Below are 22,642 nucleotides of genomic sequence, written 5' to 3'. Positions count from 1 at the left end.
TCCTTTAATATCCTTTAATATCCAGTATCCTTTAATATCCTTTAATATCCAGTATCCTTTAATATCCAGTATCCTTTAATATCCAGTATCCTTTAATATCCTTTAATATCCTTTAATGTCCAGTATCCTTTAATATCCTTTAATATCCAGTATCCTTTAATATCCTTTAATATCCAGTATCCTTTAATATCCTTTAATGTCCAGTATCCTTTAATATCCAGTATCCTTTAACCTGTCTACGATACTGGTTCCCAATTGGGGATCAACCCTCCCACGTTCAGCTGAAACGGTGGCGCATGGAACGCAAAAATATTCTTAAAAATATTTAACCTCCACACATTAACAAGTCCAATAGCTCAAATGAAAGATAAACACCTTGTTCATCTAGCCAGCAAGTCAGATTTCTAAAATGTTTTACGGCGAAAACATAGTACATATATATGTAAAACCACCACCAGACACAGCTCATTTCAATAGCCAAAACATGCAATCAACAAACGCAGGATTAAAAAATAAATCGCCCACTAACCTTTTGAAAATCTTCATCAGATGACAGTAATATGACATATTACACAGTACATATTTTTTTTTTTCAATAATATGCCATTTATATCCATAAATGTCCATTTACAGTGAGTTCACCTTCAGAAATTACTCAAAAATGCCCGCAGGAAATCTATGTAGCGCGGCAAGATAGCGTAAATAGACATCATAAACTTTGACTAAATATACATGTTCTACATATAGTTAGAAAGATACACTGCTTCTTTATGCAACCGCTGTGTTAGATTTATTTTTAACATTACAGAAATCGCACACTATTCCATATGCTGAGACAGCGCTCAGTTCCAAGCTACATTTCCACGTAATGTTGGAGTCAACAGAAACACAGATTTAAGCATAAATATTCCCTTACCTTCGATGGTCTTCGTTCAGAATGTTCTGGAAGGCTTCATACTTACCCAATACATCGTTTGGTTTCAAGTCTTGCGTCTTTGTATTAGCTACTGCTAATAACATCAGCTGAAATGCACCCAAAACGTCCTCTGGTCCGGATAAGTTGCGCATCAAAACTTCAAAATTACACATTATATGTCGACTAAACAGGTCAAACTAAGTGCAGAAGCAAGCTTTATGATGTTTTAGACATGCAAAACAAACTTCAATTCAATCGGCCATCGTCTGCCCTTCTCTTGAGTGCTGGAAACAAAGGAATGGCTGGGACCAATTCGCGCCCATACGCACAGCCTATTCTCTCGTGGCACGCACTAATTTCACTCCCATAGGGTCAATTTTCGCGGGATTTGAACGATTCAAAGCTCCAATGAAAGAGGACATCTAGGGGAAGAGATAGAAAGTGTCCCCAGAATCATAGCTGGTTGGGAAGGGTGGGGGCCATGACGTCAAAGTTGCTCCAACTTTCATGGCCACAAAAACTAGTTTGGAAGAATGCCTGCCCTGTGAGTTCTGCTATACTTACAGACATAATTCCAACGGTTTTAGAATCTTTAGAGTGTTTTCTATCCAATAATAATTTATTTTTTTAATAATTAATAATAATAATTTATTTATTTATTTGCATATATTAGCAATTTTTGACAGATTTTTTTTCCAGTTTACTAGGGGTACCCAATCTCTCCAAAGGGGGCGTATGTCTGCCATATCCTTAACAGGTTTTAATATCCTTTAATATCCAGTATCCTTTAATATCCACTATCCTTTAATATCCACTATCCTTTAATATCCAGTATCCTTTAATATCCAGTATCCTTTAATATCAAGTATCCTTTAATATCCTTTAATGTCGTCAAGTATCGGTTAATGTCCAGTATCCTTTAATATCCAGTATCCTTTAATATCCTTTAATATCCTTTAATGTCCAGTATCCTTTAATATCCTTTAATATCCAGTATCCTTTAATATCCAGTATCCTTTAATATCCTTTAATATCCAGTATCCTTTAATATCCTTTAATATCCAGTATCCTTTAATATCCAGTATCCTTTAATGTCCAGTATCCTTTAATATCCTTTAATATCCAGTATCCTTTAATATCCTTTAATATCCAGTATCCTTTAATATCCAGTATCCTTTAATATCCAGTATCCTTTTATATCCGGTATCCTTTAATATCCTTTAATATCCAGTATCCTTTAATATCCAGTATCCTTTAATGTCCAGTATCCTTTAATGTCCAGTATCCTTTAATGTCCAGTATCCTTTAATGTCCAGTATCCTTTAATATCCAGTATCCTTTAATGTCCTGTATCCTTTAATATCCAGTATCCTTTAATGTCCAGTATCCTTTAATATCCAGTATCCTTTAATGTCCAGTATCCTTTAATGATCTTTAATATCCTTTAATATCCAGTATCCTTTAATATCCTTTAATATCCTTTAATGTCCAGTATCCTTTAATATCCTTTGATATCCAGTATCCTTTAATATCCAGTATCATTTAATGTCCAGTATCCTTTAATATCCAGTATCCTTTAATGTCCAGTATCCTTTAATATCCAGTATCCTTTAATGTCCTTTAATGTCCAGTATCCTTTAATATCCAGTATCCTTTAATATCCAGTATCCTTTAATGTCCAGTATCCTTTAATAATCTGTAATATCCTTTAATATCCTTTAATATCCAGTATCCTTTAATATCCTTTAATATCCTTCAATGTCCAGTATCCTTTAATATCCTTTAATATCCAGTATCCTTTAATATCCAGTATCCTTTAATATCCTTTAATGTCCAGTATCCTTTAATATCCAGTATCCTTTAATGTCCAGTATCCTTTAATATCCAGTATCCTTTAATATTCTTTAATGTCCAGTATCCTTTAATATCCTTTAATATCCAGTATCCTTTAATATCCTTTAATATCCAGTATCCTTTAATATCCTTTAATGTCCAGTATCCTTTAATATCCAGTGTCCTTTAATATCCTTTAATATCCAGTATCCTTTAATATCCAGTATCCTTTAATATCCAGTATCCTTTAATATCCAGTATCCTTTAATATCAAGTATCCTTTAATATCCTTTAATGTCGTCAAGTATCCTTTAATATCCAGTATCCTTTAATATCCAGTATAATTTAATATCCAGTATCCTTTAATATCCTTTAATATCCTTTAATGTCCAGTATCCTTTAATATCCTTTAATATCCAGTATCCTTTAATATCCTTTAATATCCAGTATCCTTTAATATCCAGTATCCTTTAATGTCCAGTATCCTTTAATATCCTTTAATATCCAGTATCCTTTAATATCCTTTAATATCCAGTATCCTTTAATATCCAGTATCCTTTAATATCCAGTATCCTTTTATATCCGGTATCCTTTAATATCCTTTAATATCCAGTATCCTTTAATATCCAGTATCCTTTAATGTCCAGTATCCTTTAATGTCCAGTATCCTTTAATGTCCAGTATCCTTTAATATCCAGTATCCTTTAATGTCCTGTATCCTTTAATATCCAGTATCCTTTAATGTCCAGTATCCTTTAATATCCAGTATCCTTTAATGTCCAGTATCCTTTAATGATCTTTAATATCCTTTAATATCCAGTATCCTTTAATATCCTTTAATATCCTTTAATGTCCAGTATCCTTTAATATCCTTTGATATCCAGTATCCTTTAATATCCAGTATCATTTAATGTCCAGTATCCTTTAATATCCAGTATCCTTTAATGTCCAGTATCCTTTAATATCCAGTATCCTTTAATGTCCTTTAATGTCCAGTATCCTTTAATATCCAGTATCCTTTAATATCCAGTATCCTTTAATGTCCAGTATCCTTTAATAATCTGTAATATCCTTTAATATCCTTTAATATCCAGTATCCTTTAATATCCTTTAATATCCTTCAATGTCCAGTATCCTTTAATATCCTTTAATATCCAGTATCCTTTAATATCCAGTATCCTTTAATATCCTTTAATGTCCAGTATCCTTTAATATCCAGTATCCTTTAATGTCCAGTATCCTTTAATATCCAGTATCCTTTAATATTCTTTAATGTCCAGTATCCTTTAATATCCTTTAATATCCAGTATCCTTTAATATCCTTTAATATCCAGTATCCTTTAATATCCTTTAATGTCCAGTATCCTTTAATATCCAGTGTCCTTTAATATCCTTTAATATCCAGTATCCTTTAATATCCAGTATCCTTTAATATCCAGTATCCTTTAATATCCAGTATCCTTTAATATCAAGTATCCTTTAATATCCTTTAATGTCGTCAAGTATCCTTTAATATCCAGTATCCTTTAATATCCAGTATAATTTAATATCCAGTATCCTTTAATATCCTTTAATATCCTTTAATGTCCAGTATCCTTTAATATCCTTTAATATCCAGTATCCTTTAATATCCTTTAATATCCAGTATCCTTTAATATCCAGTATCCTTTAATGTCCAGTATCCTTTAATATCCTTTAATATCCAGTATCCTTTAATATCCTTTAATATCCAGTATCCTTTAATATCCAGTATCCTTTAATATCCAGTATCCTTTTATATCCGGTATCCTTTAATATCCTTTAATATCCAGTATCCTTTAATATCCAGTATCCTTTAATGTCCAGTATCCTTTAATGTCCAGTATCCTTTAATATCCAGTATCCTTTAATATCTAGTATCCTTTAATATCCAGTATCATTTAATGTCCTGTATCCTTTAATATCCAGTATCCTTTAATGTCCAGTATCCTTTAATATCCAGTATCCTTTAATATCCAGTATCCTTTAATATCCTTTAATATCCTTTAATGTCCAGTATCCTTTAATATCCTTTGATATCCAGAATCCTTTAATATCCAGTATCATTTAATGTCCAGTATCCTTTAATATCCAGTATCCTTTAATGTCCAGTATCATTTAATGTCCAGTATCCTTTAATATCCAGTATCCTTTAATGTCCAGTATCCTTTAATAATCTGTAATATCCTTTAATATCCAGTATCCTTTAATATCCTTTAATATCCAGTATCCTTTAATATCCAGTATCCTTTAATATCCTTTAATATCCAGTATCCTTTAATATCCAGTATCCTTTAATATCTAGTATCCTTTAATATCCAGTATCATTTAATGTCCTGTATCCTTTAATATCCAGTATCCTTTAATGTCCAGTATCCTTTAATATCCAGTATCCTTTAATATCCAGTATCCTTTAATATCCTTTAATATCCTTTAATGTCCAGTATCCTTTAATATCCTTTGATATCCAGAATCCTTTAATATCCAGTATCATTTAATGTCCAGTATCCTTTAATATCCAGTATCCTTTAATGTCCAGTATCATTTAATGTCCAGTATCCTTTAATATCCAGTATCCTTTAATGTCCAGTATCCTTTAATAATCTGTAATATCCTTTAATATCCAGTATCCTTTAATATCCTTTAATATCCAGTATCCTTTAATATCCAGTATCCTTTAATATCCTTTAATATCCAGTATCCTTTAATATCCAGTATCCTTTAATGTCCAGTATCCTTTAATATCCTTTAATGTCCAGTATCCTTTAATATCCTTTATTATCCAGTATCATTTAATGTCCAGTATCCTTTAATATCCAGTATCCTTTAATATCCAGTATCCTTTAATATCCAGTATCCTTTAATATCCAGTATCCTTTAATATCCAGTATCCTTTAATATCCAGTATCCTTTAATGTCCAGTATCCTTTAATAATCTGTAATATCCTTTAATATCCTTTAATATCCAGTATCCTTTAATATCCTTTAATATCCTTCAATGTCCAGTATCCTTTAATATCCTTTAATATCCAGTATCCTTTAATATCCAGTATCCTTTAATATCCTTTAATGTCCAGTATCCTTTAATATCCAGTATCCTTTAATGTCCAGTATCCTTTAATATCCAGTATCCTTTAATATTCTTTAATGTCCAGTATCCTTTAATATCCTTTAATATCCAGTATCCTTTAATATCCTTTAATGTCCAGTATCCTTTAATATCCAGTGTCCTTTAATATCCTTTAATATCCAGTATCCTTTAATATCCAGTATCCTTTAATATCCAGTATCCTTTAATATCCAGTATCCTTTAATATCAAGTATCCTTTAATATCCTTTAATGTCGTCAAGTATCCTTTAATATCCAGTATCCTTTAATATCCAGTATAATTTAATATCCAGTATCCTTTAATATCCTTTAATATCCTTTAATGTCCAGTATCCTTTAATATCCTTTAATATCCAGTATCCTTTAATATCCTTTAATATCCAGTATCCTTTAATATCCAGTATCCTTTAATGTCCAGTATCCTTTAATATCCTTTAATATCCAGTATCCTTTAATATCCTTTAATATCCAGTATCCTTTAATATCCAGTATCCTTTAATATCCAGTATCCTTTTATATCCGGTATCCTTTAATATCCTTTAATATCCAGTATCCTTTAATATCCAGTATCCTTTAATGTCCAGTATCCTTTAATATCCAGTATCCTTTAATATCTAGTATCCTTTAATGTCCTGTATCCTTTAATATCCAGTATCCTTTAATGTCCAGTATCCTTTAATATCCAGTATCCTTTAATGTCCAGTATCCTTTAATGATCTTTAATATCCTTTAATATCCAGTATCCTTTAATATCCTTTAATATCCTTTAATGTCCAGTATTCTTTAATATCCTTTGATATCCAGAATCCTTTAATATCCAGTATCATTTAATGTCCAGTATCCTTTAATATCCAGTATCCTTTAATGTCCAGTATCATTTAATGTCCAGTATCCTTTAATATCCAGTATCCTTTAATGTCCAGTATCCTTTAATAATCTGTAATATCCTTTAATATCCAGTATCCTTTAATATCCTTTAATATCCTTCAATGTCCAGTATCCTTTAATATCCTTTAATATCCAGTATCCTTTAATATCCAGTATCCTTTAATATCCTTTAATATCCAGTATCCTTTAATATCCAGTATCCTTTAATGTCCAGTGTCCTTTAATATCCTTTAATGTCCAGTATCCTTTAATATCCTTTATTATCCAGTATCATTTAATGTCCAGTATCCTTTAATATCCAGTATCCTTTAATATCCAGTATCCTTTAATATCCAGTATCCTTTAATATCCAGTATCCTTTAATGTCCAGTATCCTTTAATGTCCAGTATCCTTTAATATCCAGTATCCTTTAATATCCAGTATCCTTTAATGTCCAGTATCCTTTAATATCCAGTATCCTTTAATATCCAGTATCCTTTAATGTCCAGTATCCTTTAATAATCTTTAATATCCTTTAATATCCAGTATCCTTTAATATCCTTTAATATCCTTTAATATCCAGTATCCTTTAATATCCTTTAATATCCTTTGATGTCCCGTATCCTTTAATATCCTTTATTATCCAGTATCCTTTAATATCCAGTATCCTTTAATATCCAGTATCCTTTAATATCCAGTATCCTTTAATATCCTTTAATATCCTTTAATGTCCAGTATCCTTTAATATCCTTTAATATCCAGTATCCTTTAATATCCTCTAATATCCAGTATCCTTTAATATCCAGTATCCTTTAATATCCAGTATCCTTTAATATCCAGTATCCTTTAATGCCCAGTACCCTTTAATATCCTTTAATGTCCAGTATCCTTTAATATCCTTTTTTATACAGTATCCTTTAATATCCAGTATCCTTTAATATCCAGTATCCTTTAATATCCAGTATCCTTTAATATCCAGTATCCTTTCATATCCTTTAATATCCTTTAATGTCCAGTATCCTTTAATATCCTTTAATATCCAGTATCCTTTAATATCCAGTATCCTTTAATATCCTTTAATATCCTTTAATGTCCAGAATCCATTAATATCCAGTATCCTTTAATATCCTTTAATATCCAGTATCTTTTAATATCCAGTATCCTTTAATGTCCAGTATCCTTTAATGTCCAGTATCCTTTAATGTCCAGTATCCTTTAATATCCAGTATCCTTTAATGTCCAGTATCCTTTAATATCCAGTATCCTTTAATATCCAGTATCCTTTAATATCCTTTAATATCCAGTATCCTTTAATATCCAGTATCCTTTAATATCCAGTATCCTTTAATATCCAGTATCCTTTAATGTCCAGTATCCTTTAATATCCTTTAATGTCCAGTATCCTTTAATATCCTTTATTATCCAGTATCCTTTAATATCCAGTATCCTTTAATATCCAGTATCCTTTAATATCCTTTAATATCCTTTAATGTCCAGTATCCTTTAATATCCTTTAATATCCAGGATCCTTTAATATCCAGTATCCTTTAATATCCAGTATCCTTTAATGTCCAGTATCCTTTAATATCCTTTAATGTCCAGTATCCTTTAATATGCTTTATTATCCAGTATCCTTTAATATCCAGTATCCTTTCATATCCAGTATCCTTTAATATCCAGTATCCTTTAATATCCTTTAATATCCTTTAATGTCCAGTATCCTTTAATATCCTTTAATATCCAGTATCCTTTAATATCCAGTATCCTTTAATATCATTTAATATCCTTTAATGTCCAGTATCCTTTAATATCCAGTATCCTTTAATATCCTTTAATATCCAGTATCCTTTAATGTCCAGTATCCTTTAATGTCCAGTATCCTTTAATGTCCAGTATCCTTTAATGTCCAGTATCCTTTAATATCCAGTATCCTTTAATGTCCAGTATCCTTTAATATCCAGTATCCTTTAATATCCAGTATCCTTTAATATCCTTTAATATCCAGTATCCTTTAATATCCAGTATCCTTTAATATTCTTTAATGTCCAGTATCATTTAATATCCTTTAATATCCAGTATCCTTTAATATCCAGTATCCTTTAATATCTAGTATCCTTTAATATCCAGTATCCTTTAATATCCAGTATTCTTTAATATCCTTTAATATCCAGTATCCTTTAATATCCAGTATCCTTTAATATCCTTTAATATCCAGTATCCTTTAATATCCTTTAATATCCAGTATCCTTTAATATCCAGTATCCTTTGATATCTAGTATCCTTTAATATCCAGTATCCTTCAATATCCTTTAATATCCAGTATCCTTTAATATAATTTAATATCCAGTATCCTTTAATATCCAGTATCCTTTAATATCCATTATCCTTAAATATCCAGTATCCTTTAATATCCATTATCCTTAAATATACATTATCCTTTAATATCCAGTATCCTTTAATATTCATTATCCTTTAATATCCATTATCCTTTAATATCCAGTATCCTTTAATATCCAGTATCCTTTAATATCCAGTATCCTTTAATATCCTTTAATATCCAGTATCCTTTAATATCCAGTATCCTTTAATATTCTTTAATGTCCAGTATCATTTAATATCCTTTAATATCCAGTATCCTTTAATATCCAGTATCCTTTAATATCTAGTATCCTTTAATATCCAGTATCCTTTAATATCCAGTATTCTTTAATATCCTTTAATATCCAGTATCCTTTAATATCCAGTATCCTTTAATATCCTTTAATATCCAGTATCCTTTAATATCCTTTAATATCCAGTATCCTTTAATATCCAGTATCCTTTGATATCTAGTATCCTTTAATATCCAGTATCCTTCAATATCCTTTAATATCCAGTATCCTTTAATATAATTTAATATCCAGTATCCTTTAATATCCAGTATCCTTTAATATCCATTATCCTTAAATATCCAGTATCCTTTAATATCCATTATCCTTAAATATACATTATCCTTTAATATCCAGTATCCTTTAATATTCATTATCCTTTAATATCCATTATCCTTTAATATCCAGTATCCTTTAATATCCAGTATCCTTTAATATCCAGTATCCTTTAATATCCAGTATCCTTTAATATCCAGTATCCTTTAATATCTAGTATCCTTTAATATCTAGTATCCTTTAATATCCAGTATCCTTTAATATCCTTTAATATCCAGTATCCTTTAATATCCAGTATCATTTAATATCCAGTATCCTTTAATATCCAGTATCCTTTAATATCTAGTATCCTTTAATATCTAGTATCCTTTAATATCCAGTATCCTTTAATATCCTTTAATGTCCAGTATCCTTTAATATCCATTAATATCCTTTAATATCCAGTATCCTTTAATATCCTTTAATATCCAGTATCCTTTAATGTCCAGTATCCTTTAATATCCTTTAATATCCAGTATCCTTTAATATCCAGTATCCTTTAATATCCTTTAATATCCAGTATCCTTTCATGTCCAGTATCCTTTAATATAATTTAATATACAGTATCCTTTAATATCCAGTATCCTTTAATATCCAGTATCCTTTAATATCCTTTAATATCCAGTATCCTTTAATATCCTTTAATATCCAGTATCCTTTAATATCCTTTAATATCCAGTATCCTTTAATATCCAGTATCCTTTAATGTCCAGTATCCTTTAATATCCTTTAATATCCTTTAATATCCAGTATCCTTTAATGTCCAGTATCCTTTAATATCCTTTAATATCCAGTATCCTTTAATATCCTTTAATGTCCAGTATCCTTTAATATCCTTTAATGTCCAGTATCCTTTAATATCCAGTATCCTTTAATATCCAGTATCCTTTAATGTCCAGTATCCTTTAATATCCTTTAATATCCTTTAATATCCAGTATCCTTTAATGTCCAGTATCCTTTAAAATCCAGTATCCTTTATTAATATCCTTTAATGTCCTTTAATATCCAGTATCCTTTAATATCCAGAATCCTTTAATGTCCAGTATCCTTTAATATCCAGTATCCTTTAATATCCAGTATCCTATAATATCCAGTATCCTTTATTGTCCAGTATGAATCATCATCATTTCAATATGTTTGTAATGATCAGCTCCATTATTGTCTAGTTTTTAACTATCTTAGGACTTTTGTCTAAATGACACAAACACAGACACATACCTACATTAACTACGTCTCTCTCTATCAACTCACTCGCTCATCTCTCTCTCTTTCTTTCTTTCTCTCTCTCTTCTCTCTCTCTCTCTCTCTCTCTCTCTCTCTCTCTCTCTCTCTCTCTCTCTCTCTCTCTCTCTCTCTCTCTCTCTCTCTCTTTATTTCACCTTTCACTCCACAGTGTGACATTCATCCCTTCGTTTCTGGTAGAGGAGCACCGTGCCTCTATGGCCCAGCAGCCTCTGTCATCCATCATGGTGGACGGCCCCTCACCCTGCCCCCTGACACCCTCCCCTACCCCTGCTGGAGGTCCGACCCCTTCCCCTACCCCTCCTGGAGGTCTGACCCCTTCCCCTACCCCTCCTGGAGGTCTGACCCCTTCCCCTACCCCCCCTGGAGGTCCGACCCCTTCCCCTACCCCTCCTGGAGCCCCAGATACAGCCTCAACAGTCCCAACTCCAGGTCCAGCTACAGCCCCAAGGCCTCAAGGCCCTTATCTACCCAAACCTGTAGTATCAGCTACAAGTACAGCTCCAGCCTCAACGCCAACCAAAGGCCCACCCAGACCCCCACCCCCAGACAAGAGGTAAGATCCCGTCTTGAAACTGAAACAAATAACAATAAACATAAAGCCCTAACTCCAACCCTAACCTCAACCCTTACCCTAGCTCTAGCCTCAACCCTTACCCCAGCTCTAGCGTCAACCCCGGCCTCGGTCTCTCAGCCACAGCTCCAATCCAAAGCTAAGCTTCCAACCCTATCTCAAACCCTTGCTTGCTCGAGCGCTTTCTCCAGCCTCAACCCTACACTGACTCTTAAAGCTCCTTTCTTCAGCCTCAACCCTACACTGACTCTTAAAGCTCCTTTCTTCAACCTCAACCCTACACTGAGTCTTAAAGCTACACCTCAACCCTACACTGAGTCTTAATGCTCCACCTCAACCCTACACTGAGCCTTATAGCTCCACCTCAACCCTACACTGAGTCTTAATGCTCCACCTCAACCCTACACTGAGTCTTAAGTCTCCACCTCAACTCTACACTGAGTCTTAAGGCTCCACCTCAACCCTACACTGAGTCTTAATGCTCCTTTCTTCAGCCTCAAACCTACACTGAGTCTTAAGGCTCCACCTCAACCCTACACTGAGTCTTAAGGCTCCACCTCAACCCTACACTGAGTCTTAAGGCTCCACCTCAACCCTACACTGAGTCTTAAGGCTCCACCTCAACCCTACACTGAGCCTTATAGCTCCACCACAACCCTACACTGAGCCTTAAAGCTCCACCACAACCCTACATTGAGCCTTATAGCTCAACCTCAATCCTACACTGAGCCTTATAGCTCCACCTCAACCCTACACTGAGTCTTAAGGCTCCACCTCAACCCTACACTGAGCCTTATAGCTCCACCACAACCCTACACTGAGTCTTAAGGCTCCACCTCAACCCTACACTGAGCCTTATAGCTCCACCTCAACCCTACACTGAGTCTTAAGGCTCCACCTCAACCCTACACTGAGCCTTATAGCTCCACCACAACCCTACACTGTGCCTTAAAGCTCCACCTCAACCCTACATTGAGCCTTATAGCTCAACCTCAATCCTACACTGAGCCTTATAGCTCCACCTCAACCCTACACTGAGTCTTAAGGCTCCACCTCAACCCTACACTGAGACTTATAGCTCCACCTCAACCCTACACTGAGTCTTAGGCTCCTTTCTTCAGCCTCAACCCTTCAGCCTCAAGCGAAGGTCAAGCCATGCGTCGTCTGAAACATGACCCGCCAAACCTCGCTCCTTAACACCCAACCGCTGAACCCGGAGGTCAGCCGCACCAATGTGTCAGAGGAAACACTGTCAGCCTGCAGGCGCCCGGCCCGCCACAAGGAATCACTAGAGAGCGATGAGCCAAGAAAAGCCCCACCCCCCTGCCAAATGCTCCCCTAACCCGGATAACGCTGGGCCAAATGTGCGCCGCCCTATGGGACTCCCGGTCACGGCCGGATCTGACACAGGCTGGGATGTAGGCCACAAAACGTATTTTTTAACATTCATGTGGTATAGAAGGCTATTTTTAGACTCACCTATAGAGCTCAGTACCTCCCTCTCTCTCACCCCCTCCCTCACTCTCTTCCCCCCTCCATCTCTCTCATCCCCCTCCCTCTCTTTCTTCCCCCCTCCCTCTCTCTCACCCCCCCTACCTCTCTCTCACCCCCCTCCCTCTCTCTCCCTCCCCTCCCTCTCTCTTCCTCCCCTCTCTCTCCCCCCCCCTCCCTCTCTCTCCTCCCCCCTCCCTCTCTCTTCCTCCCCTCCCTCTCTCTTCCTCCCCTCTCTCTCACCCCCCCTCTCTCTCTTCCCCCCTCCCTCTCTCTCTTCCCCCTCTCTCTCTCTCTTCCCCCCTCCCTCTCTCTCTTCCCCCCTCCCTCTCTCTCTTCCCCCCTCCCTCTCTCTCTTCCCCCCTCCCTCTCTCTCTTCCCCCCTCCCTCTCTCTCTTCCCCCCTCCCTCTCTCTCTTCCCCCCTCCCTCTCCCTCTTCCCCCCTCCCTCTCTCTCTTCCCCCCTCCCTCTCTCTCACCCCCCCTCCCTCTCTCTTCCTCCCCCTCCCTCTCTGTCTCCCCCTCTCTGTCTGTCTCTCTCTCCTCCCCCTCCCTCTCTCCTCCCCCTCCCTCTCTCCTCCCCCTCCCTCTCTCTCCTCCCCCTCCCCTCTCTCCTCCCCCTCCCTCTTCCTCCCCTCTCTCTTCCTCTCTCTCTCTACTACTGCTGTAACATGTTGTAATGCTCTCCACTGCTCCTTTTTACAGACTCCTGCTGTGTAGATATGGCTATCACTCAATATAATGGGCTTATTACCTCACACACACACACACACACACACACACACACACACACACACACACGTGCACACACGTGCACACACACACACACACACACACGGCTGGGATACACACAGACACACACACACACCTGGGCTACATACACACACACACACACACACACACACAAACAGACACACACACACACACAGACACACACACACACAGACAGACAGAGACACAGACACAGAAGAGAGCCCTATTTGGTAAAAGACCTTCGTGGCAACAACAAATAAAACAAAAAGAAACAAATAAACAAATAAATAAATAAAGAGAAACATAATATTGATAATTGTATCATAAGGAATAATGTTATAGTTTATACAAAATATTAAAAATGAAAATGTTACTGTTTATAAAGCATGTGATCTTTTTCCCTGTAGCCTAATCCCTAAACCCCCACCCTCACCCGTACCACTGAAGGAGAGGAGAGGTGTGGATGGAGTGAGAGAGGAGGAGAAGAAAGTGGAGAGGAAGCGAGAGGAGGAGGAGGAGGAGGTGAGAGAGGAAGAAGAGAGAGAGGACGAGATGTTGGTTTATCCTACTAACCTCAGTTGGGCTCAACCTAGAAGGTTAGTAAACGTTGCTGTCCTTCTTTATAGTCGAACGCTGTAGTGCACAGATAATACACACTCGTTGTGACACTCGAGCACGCACACACACCACCCCCTTCACCCTGTTTATCCCTGTCTCTCCCACAGCGGCTGGTTGGTCAGGCTGCCAGGCACACACACCACCCCCTTCACCCTGTTTCTCCCTGTCTCTCCCACAGCGGCTGGTTGGTCAGGCTGCCAGGCACACACACCACCCCCTTCACCCTGTTTCTCCCTGTCTCTCCCACAGCGGCTGGTTAGTCAGGCTGCCAGGCACACACACCACCCCCTTCACCCTGTTTATCCCTGTCTCTCCCACAGCGGCTGGTTGGTCAGGCTGCCAGGCACACACACCACCCCCTTCACCCTGTTTATCCCTGTCTCTCCCACAGCGGCTGGTTAGTCAGGCTGCCAGGCACACACACCACCCCCTTCACCCTGTTTCTCCCTGTCTCTCCCACAGCGGCTGGTTAGTCAGGCTGCCAGGCACACACACCACCCCCTTCACCCTGTTTCTCCCTGTCTCTCCCACAGCGGCTGGTTGGTCAGGCTGTCAGGCACACGCACCACCCCCTTCACCCTGTTTCTCCCTGTCTCTCCCACAGCGGCTGGTTAGTCAGGCTGCCAGGCACACACACCACCCCCTTCACCCTGTTTCTCCCTGTCTCTCCCACAGCGGCTGGTTAGTCAGGCTGCCAGGCACACACACCACCCCCTTCACCCTGTTTCTCCCTGTCTCTCCCACAGCGGCTGGTTGGTCAGGCTGTCAGGCACACGCACCACCCCCTTCACCCTGTTTCTCCCTGTCTCTCCCACAGCGGCTGGTTAGTCAGGCTGCCAGGCACACACACCACCCCCTTCACCCTGTTTCTCCCTGTCTCTCCCACAGCGGCTGGTTAGTCAGGCTGCCAGGCACACGCACCACCCCCTTCACCCTGTTTCTCCCTGTCTCTCCCACAGCGGCTGGTTAGTCAGGCTGCCAGGCACACACACCACCCCCTTCACCCTGTTTCTCCCTGTCTCTCCCACAGCGGCTGGTTAGTCAGGCTGCCAGGCACACACACCACCCCCTTCACCCTGTTTCTCCCTGTCTCTCCCACAGCGGCTGGTTGGTCAGGCTGTCAGGCACACGCACCACCCCCTTCACCCTGTTTCTCCCTGTCTCTCCCACAGCGGCTGGTTAGTCAGGCTGCCAGGCACACACACCACCCCCTTCACCCTGTTTCTCCCTGTCTCTCCCACAGCGGCTGGCTAGTCAGGCTGCCAGGCACACACACCACCCCCTTCACCCTGTTTCTCCCTGTCTCTCCCACAGCGGCTGGCTAGTCAGGCTGCCAGGCACACACACCACCCCCTTCACCCTGTTTCTCCCTGTCTCTCCCACAGCGGCTGGTTGGTCAGGCTGTCAGGCACACGCACCACCCCCTTCACCCTGTTTCTCCCTGTCTCTCCCACAGCGGCTGGTTAGTCAGGCTGCCAGGCACACACACCACCCCCTTCACCCTGTTTCTCCCTGTCTCTCCCACAGCGGCTGGTTAGTCAGGCTGCCAGGCACACGCACCACCCCCTTCACCCTGTTTCTCCCTGTCTCTCCCACAGCGGCTGGTTAGTCAGGCTGCCAGGCACACACACCACCCCCTTCACCCTGTTTCTCCCTGTCTCTCCCACAGCGGCTGGTTAGTCAGGCTGCCAGGCACACACACCACCCCCTTCACCCTGTTTCTCCCTGTCTCTCCCACAGCGGCTGGTTAGTCAGGCTGCCAGGCACACACACCACCCCCTTCACCCGGTTTCTCCCTGTCTCTCCCACAGCGGCTGGTTGGTCAGGCTGCCAGGCACACACACCACCCCCTTCACCCTGTTTATCCCTGTCTCTCCCACAGCGGCTGGTTGGTCAGGCTGCCAGGCACACACACCACCCCCTTCACCCTGTTTCTCCCTGTCTCTCCCACAGCGGCTGGTTAGTCAGGCTGCCAGGCACACACACCACCCCCTTCACCCTGTTTCTCCCTGTCTCTCCCACAGCGGCTGGTTGGTCAGGCTGCCAGGCACACACACCACCCCCTTCACCCTGTTTATCCCTGTCTCTCCCACAGCGGCTGGTTGGTCAGGCTGCCAGGCACACACACCACCCCCTTCACCCTGTTTCTCCCTGTCTCTCCCACAGCGGCTGGTTGGTCAGGCTGCCAGGCACACACACCACCCCCTTCACCCTGTTTCTCCCTGTCTCTCCCACAGCGGCTGGTTAGTCAGGCTACCAGGCACACACACCACCCCCTTCACCCTGTTTCTCCCTGTCTCTCCCACAGCGGCTGGTTGGTCAGGCTGCCAGGCACACACACCACCCCCTTCACCCTGTTTCTCCCTGTCTCTCCCACAGCGGCTGGTTGGTCAGGCTGCCAGGCACACACACCACCCCCTTCACCCTGTTTCTCCCTGTCTCTCCCACAGCGGCTGGTTGGTCAGGCTGTCAGGCACACACACCACCCCCTTCACCCTGTTTCTCCCTGTCTCTCCCACAGCGGCTGGTTGGTCAGGCTGCCAGGCACACACACCACCCCCTTCACCCTGTTTCTCCCTGTCTAAAGGTCTAAATCTCTCAGTGCATTCAGAAAGTATTCAGAGCCTTTTTACTTTTTCCAAAATTGTATGTTACAGCCTTATTACATCACAATACCCCATAATGACATCACTATACCCCATAACGACATCACAATACCCCATAATAACATCACAATACCCCATAATAACATCACAATACCCCATAACGACATCACAATACCCCATAACGACATCACAATAAATACCCCATAACGACATCACAATAGCCCATAACAACATCACAATACCCCATAACGACATCACAATACCCCATAACGACATCACAATACCCCATAACGACATCACAATACCCCATAACGACATCACAATACCCCATAACGACATCACAATACCCCATAACGACATCACAATACCCCATAACGACATCACAATACCCCATAACGACGAAGAAAAAACATATTTGTAGAATTTTAGCAAATTTCTAAAACATTAAAAAGTGAAATATCACATTTACATAAGTATTCAGACCATTTACTCAGTACTTTGTTGAAGAACCTTTGGCAGCGATTACAGCCTTGAGTCTTCTTGGGTATGACTCTACAAGCTTGGCACACCTGTATTTGTGGAGTTTCTCCCATTCTTCTCTGCAGATCCTCTCAAGCTCTGTCAGGTTAGATGGGGAGCGTGGCTGCACAGCTATTTTCAGGTCTTTCCAGAGATGTTAGATCGGGTTCAAGTCCGGGCTCTGGCTGGGCCACTCAATGACACTCAGAGACTTGTCCATGAAGCCACTCCTGCGTTGTCTTGGCTGTATGCTTAGGGTCGTTGTTCTGTTGGAAGGTGAACCTTCGCCCCAGTCTGAGGTCCTGAACTCTCTGGAGCAGGTTTTCATCAAGAATCTCTCTGTACTTTGCTCCGTTCATCTTTCCCTCGATCCTGACTAGTCTCCCAGTCCCTGCCACTGAAAAACATCCCCACAGCATGTTGCTGCGACCACCATGCTTCACCATAGGGATGGTGCCAGGTTTCCTCCAGACGTGACGCTTGGCATTCAGGCCAAAGAGTTCAATCTTGGTTTCATCAGACAAGAGAATCTTGTTTCTCATGGTCTGAGAGTCCTTTAGGTGCCTTTTGGCAAACTCCAAGCGGGCTGTCATGTGCCTTTTACGGAGGAGTGGCTTCCATTTGACCACTCTACCATAAAGGTCTGATTGGTGGAGTGCTGCAGAGATGGTTGTCCTTCAGGAAGTTTCTCCCATCTCCACAGAGGAACTCTGGAACTCTGTCAGAGTGACCATCAGGTTCTTGGTCACCTCCCTGACCAAAGACCTTCTCCCCCGATTGCTCAGTTTGGCCAGGCGGTCAGCCCTAGGAAGAGTCTTGGTGCTTCCAAAAATCTTCCATTTCAGAATGATGGGGCCCACTGTGTTCTTGGGGACATTCAATGCTGAAGACATTTTTTGGTACCCTTCCCCAATATCACACACAATCCTGTCTCGGAGCTCTATGGACAATTCTTTCCACCTCATGGCTTAGTTTTTGCTCTGACATGCACTGCCAATCTGTGGGACCTTAGATAGACAGGTGTGTGCCTTTCCAAATGATGTCCAATCAATTGAATGTATCACAGGTGGACTCCAATCAAGTTGTAGAAACATCTCAAGGATGGTCAATAGAAACAGGATGCACCTGAGCTCAATTTGGAGTCTCATCGCAAAGGGTCTGAACACTTTAATTTGCAAACATTTCTAAAAACCTGTTTTCGCTTTGTCATTATGGGGTATGGTGTGTAGATAGATTTTTTGTAATTTAACCCATTTTAGAATAAGTCTGTAACCTAACAACATTTTTAAAAAGTCAAGGGGTCTGAATACTTTCTGAATGCACTGTACAGTGTTGTAACAATGTGCAAATAGTTAAAGTACAAAAGGGAAAATATGTAAACATAAATATGGGTTGTATTTACAATGTTGTTTGTTCTTCTCTGGTTGCCCTTTTCTTGTGGCAACAGGTCACAAATATTGCTGCTGTGATGGAACACTTTAGTATTTCACCCAATAGATATGGGAGTTTATCAAAATTGGATTTGTTTCGAATTCTTTGTGGGTCTGTTTTATCTGAGGGAAATATGTGTCTCTAAAATGGTCATACATTTGGCAGAAGGTTTGGAAGTGCAGCTCAGTTTCTCTTGAGAGCCATGTCTGCCTACAGCAACCTCTCTCAATAGCAAGGTTATTCTCACTGAGTCTGTACATAGTCAAAGCTTTCTTTAAGTTGGGGTAAGTCACAGTGGTCAGGTATTCTGCCACTGTGTACTCTCTGTTTAGGGTCAGTCACAGTGGTCAGGTATTCTGCCACTGTGTACTCTCTGTTTAGGGTCAGTCACAGTGGTCAGGTATTCTGCCGCTGTGTTCTCTCTGTTCAGGGTCAGTCACAGTGGTCAGGTATTCTGCCACTGTGTACTCTCTGTTTAGGGTCAGTCACAGTGGTCAGGTATTCTGCCACTGTGTACTCTCTGTTTAGGGTCAGTCACAGTGGTCAGGTATTCTGCCACTGTGTACTCTCTGTTTAGGGTCAGTCACAGTGGTCAGGTATTCTGCCACTGTGTACTCTCTGTTTAGGGTCAGTCACAGTGGTCAGTTATTCTGCCACTGTGTACTCTCTGTTTAGGGTCAGTCACAGTGGTCAGGTATTCTGCCACTGTGTTTTCTCTGTTTAGGATCAGTCACAGTGGTCAGGTATTCTGCCACTGTGTTTTCTCTGTTTAGGGTCAGTCACAGTGGTCAGGTATTCTGTCACTGTGTACTCTCTGTTTAGGGTCAGTCACAGTGGTCAGGTATTCTGTCACTGTGTTTTCTCTGTTTAGGGCCAAGTAGCATTCCATTTTGCTATTTTTTTAGTAAATTCTTTTAAATGTTTCAAGTAATTATCTTTCTGTTTTCTCGGGATTTGGTTGGGTCTAACTGTGTTTCTGTCCTGGGGCTCTGTGGGGTCTGTTTGTGTTGGTGAACAGAGCCCCAGCTCTTCTCTTCTGCTCTGCATGAATTATTTGGTGTTTTACATTGTACACAGATGATGTTTTTTTTAGAATTCTGCATGCAGAGTCTACATTTTTCAAAAAGGAGTGGGGCTCAAGCTGCATCCTTGTCTCACCCCACGGCCCTGTGGAAAGAAATGTGAATGTTTTTTTGACAATTTTTAACTCCACATTTGTTGTTTGTGTACATGGATTTTATAATGTGTTTCACCCAACACAGCTTTCCGTCAATTTGCAGACCCTCGTGCCAAATGGAGTCAGAAGCTTTTTTGAAATCAACAAAGACAAGACTTTGCCTTTGTTTTGTTTGTCTGTTTTACGGTAATTTGGTAAAAAAAACAATTTCACACTTGCTCAGTATATTGTTTTCACTGAGGAAATGTACAAGTCTGCTGTACAAGTCTGCTGTTAATGATAATACAGAGGATTTTCCCAATGTTGCTGTTGACGCATATCCCTCTCTTTCTCTCTCTATCTCTCTCTCTCTTTCTCTCTCTCTTTCCCTCCCCCTCTCTCTCGCTCTCTCTCTCTCTGTCTCTCTCGCTCTGTCTCTCTCTCTCTGTCTCTCTCTCTCTGTCTCTCCACTCCCGCCCCAAGGGTCAAGTTGATGCGTTCTTCAGGCCAGTCTCTGGGCATCAGTATCATGGGAGGTAGAGGGATGGGCAGCAGGCTGAGCAGTGGAGAGGTGATGAGAGGAGTGTTCATTAAACACATCACACCAGACAGCCCTGCTGGACACAACGGCACCCTGAAGACTGGAGACAGGATACTGGAGGTATGGAGAGAGGAGAAGGCAGAGGGGAGAGGATGAGGTGTGTGTTTGTGTATGTATATGTATATGTTTGTGATGAGTGTTCATTAAAGAGGTGTGTGTGTGTGTTTCTTCCTTCTGGTGAGTTTTCCTGGCCACACATCACTTGATTCTTCTTCATCTTTTTTCTTCATCTTCTTCTTCCACTTCTACTTCTTCTTCTACTTCTACTTTTTCTTCTACTTCTTCTACTACTTCTTCTACTTCTATGTCTTCTTCTACTTCTTCTACTTCTGCTTCTTCTTCTTCTACTTCTTCTACTTCTTCTTCTTCTACTTCTACTTCTTCTGCTTCTTCTTCTACTTCTACTTCTTCTGCTTCTTCTTCTTCTACTTCTTCTACTTCTTCTTCTACTTCTTCTACTTCTACTTCTTCTTCTTCTACTTCTTCTTCTATTTCTTCTGCTTCTTCTGCTTCTACTGTTTCTATTTCTTCTACTACTTCTTCTACTTCTACTTTTTCTTCTACTTCTACTACTTCTTCTTCTACTTCTTCTTCTATTTCTTCTGCTTCTTCTGCTTCTACTTTTTCTTCTACTTCTTCTTCTTCTATTTCTTCTACTACTTCTTCTACTTCTACTTTTTCTTCTACTTCTACTACTTCTTCTTCTACTTCTACTTCTTCTTCTTCTACTTCTTCTTCTATTTCTTCTGCTTCTTCTGCTTCTACTGTTTCTATTTCTTCTACTACTTCTTCTACTTCTACTTTTTCTTCTACTTCTACTACTTCTTCTTCTACTTCTACGTCTTCTTCTACTTCTACGTCTTCTTCTACTTCTTCTACTTCTGCTTCTTCTTCTTCTTCTACTTCTTCTACTTATTCTTCTTCTTCTGCTTCTTCTACATCTTCTTCTGCTTGCTCTTTGAAGTCTAGGCCGATTAACTGTAATGCACTGCTGATGTAAAAAGGGCTTCGGGAATGCATTTGATTGGTTGATTTATTGCTGATTGATCAGGTAGGAGGCATGGATCTGAGAGATGCCAGCCATGAGCAGGCAGTGGAGGCCATCCGTAGTGCTGGAGACCCTGTTGTCTTCCTGGTACAGACTGGACAACACACATCACAGGTCGGTTTAGTTTAGAACTGCCACTCACATGTATGCACGCACACACATACAAGTCCTCTGATATCATGTGACGTCTCTCTGTCTCTCTCTCTGTCTCTCTCTCTGTCTCTATCTCTCTCTCTCTGTCTCTCTCTGTCTCTCTGTCCCCCTCTCTCTCTCTCTCTCTCTCTCTCTCTCTCTCTCTCTCTCTCTCTCTCTCTCTCTCTCTCTCTCTCTCTCTCTCTCTCTCTCTCTCTGTTTCATATCTTCTTCCCATCAGGCCTCTCCTGTGCTCTCCAACCATGAGAGGCAAGCCTCAGCATCACACAGGGACTCACCGAACAACAGGGTTTGTAATTCCTTATGTCTTCCCATTTTTTGTTTGTTGTATTAGAATAAGATATATATTCTGTGTAGAATGTGGATCTATGTACCATAGCATTTGATGTTAGAATATAGAACAGCTATGCAACTCTATGTTTTGTTCACTAGAAACAAAGAGTTGGCTAGAGGGCACATCAATGCTAAAACAGGTGCATAATCTATCCAGATCTTTGTACTTAGACGCGTTGCTGGTAGTCGTGCGGTTGTTGTGTCACTTCTAGGCTGTGTTGTTGATTCCCATGTGTTTTCCTCATAGAGACAGAACTATACCTTTATAAGTCTGTACTCTGTACTCTGTATGTGGTGTGTATTCCCTGTGTGGCCTGTATATAGATGCCAGAGAGTCACAGTGGTCTGTTCCTTAGTCTCTCCCCCGCCAACCCCTTCACCCCTACTCCATTTAAGGTTTGTACACCTGT

At 40.2% G+C, this 22,642-nt stretch overlaps 1 protein-coding gene across 1 annotated transcript in view; it reads left to right on the top strand.

Moving 5' to 3' along the window:
• LOC139419138 (multiple PDZ domain protein-like) overlaps window positions 1-22,642 on the top strand; it is a 107,872-nt gene that overhangs the window by 51,142 nt on the left and 34,088 nt on the right. The window contains 6 exon segments of the mRNA XM_071169100.1: window positions 11,102-11,506; window positions 14,175-14,363; window positions 20,581-20,758; window positions 21,750-21,860; window positions 22,120-22,188; window positions 22,557-22,628. Of these exon segments, the coding sequence (XP_071025201.1) occupies window positions 11,102-11,506; window positions 14,175-14,363; window positions 20,581-20,758; window positions 21,750-21,860; window positions 22,120-22,188; window positions 22,557-22,628 (1,024 nt within the window).

This window comes from Oncorhynchus clarkii, chromosome 10, assembly GCF_045791955.1.
Source record: "Oncorhynchus clarkii lewisi isolate Uvic-CL-2024 chromosome 10, UVic_Ocla_1.0, whole genome shotgun sequence".
Lineage (NCBI taxonomy): Eukaryota > Metazoa > Chordata > Actinopteri > Salmoniformes > Salmonidae > Oncorhynchus > Oncorhynchus clarkii.
This window is presented reverse-complemented; position numbering and strand designations above follow the sequence as displayed.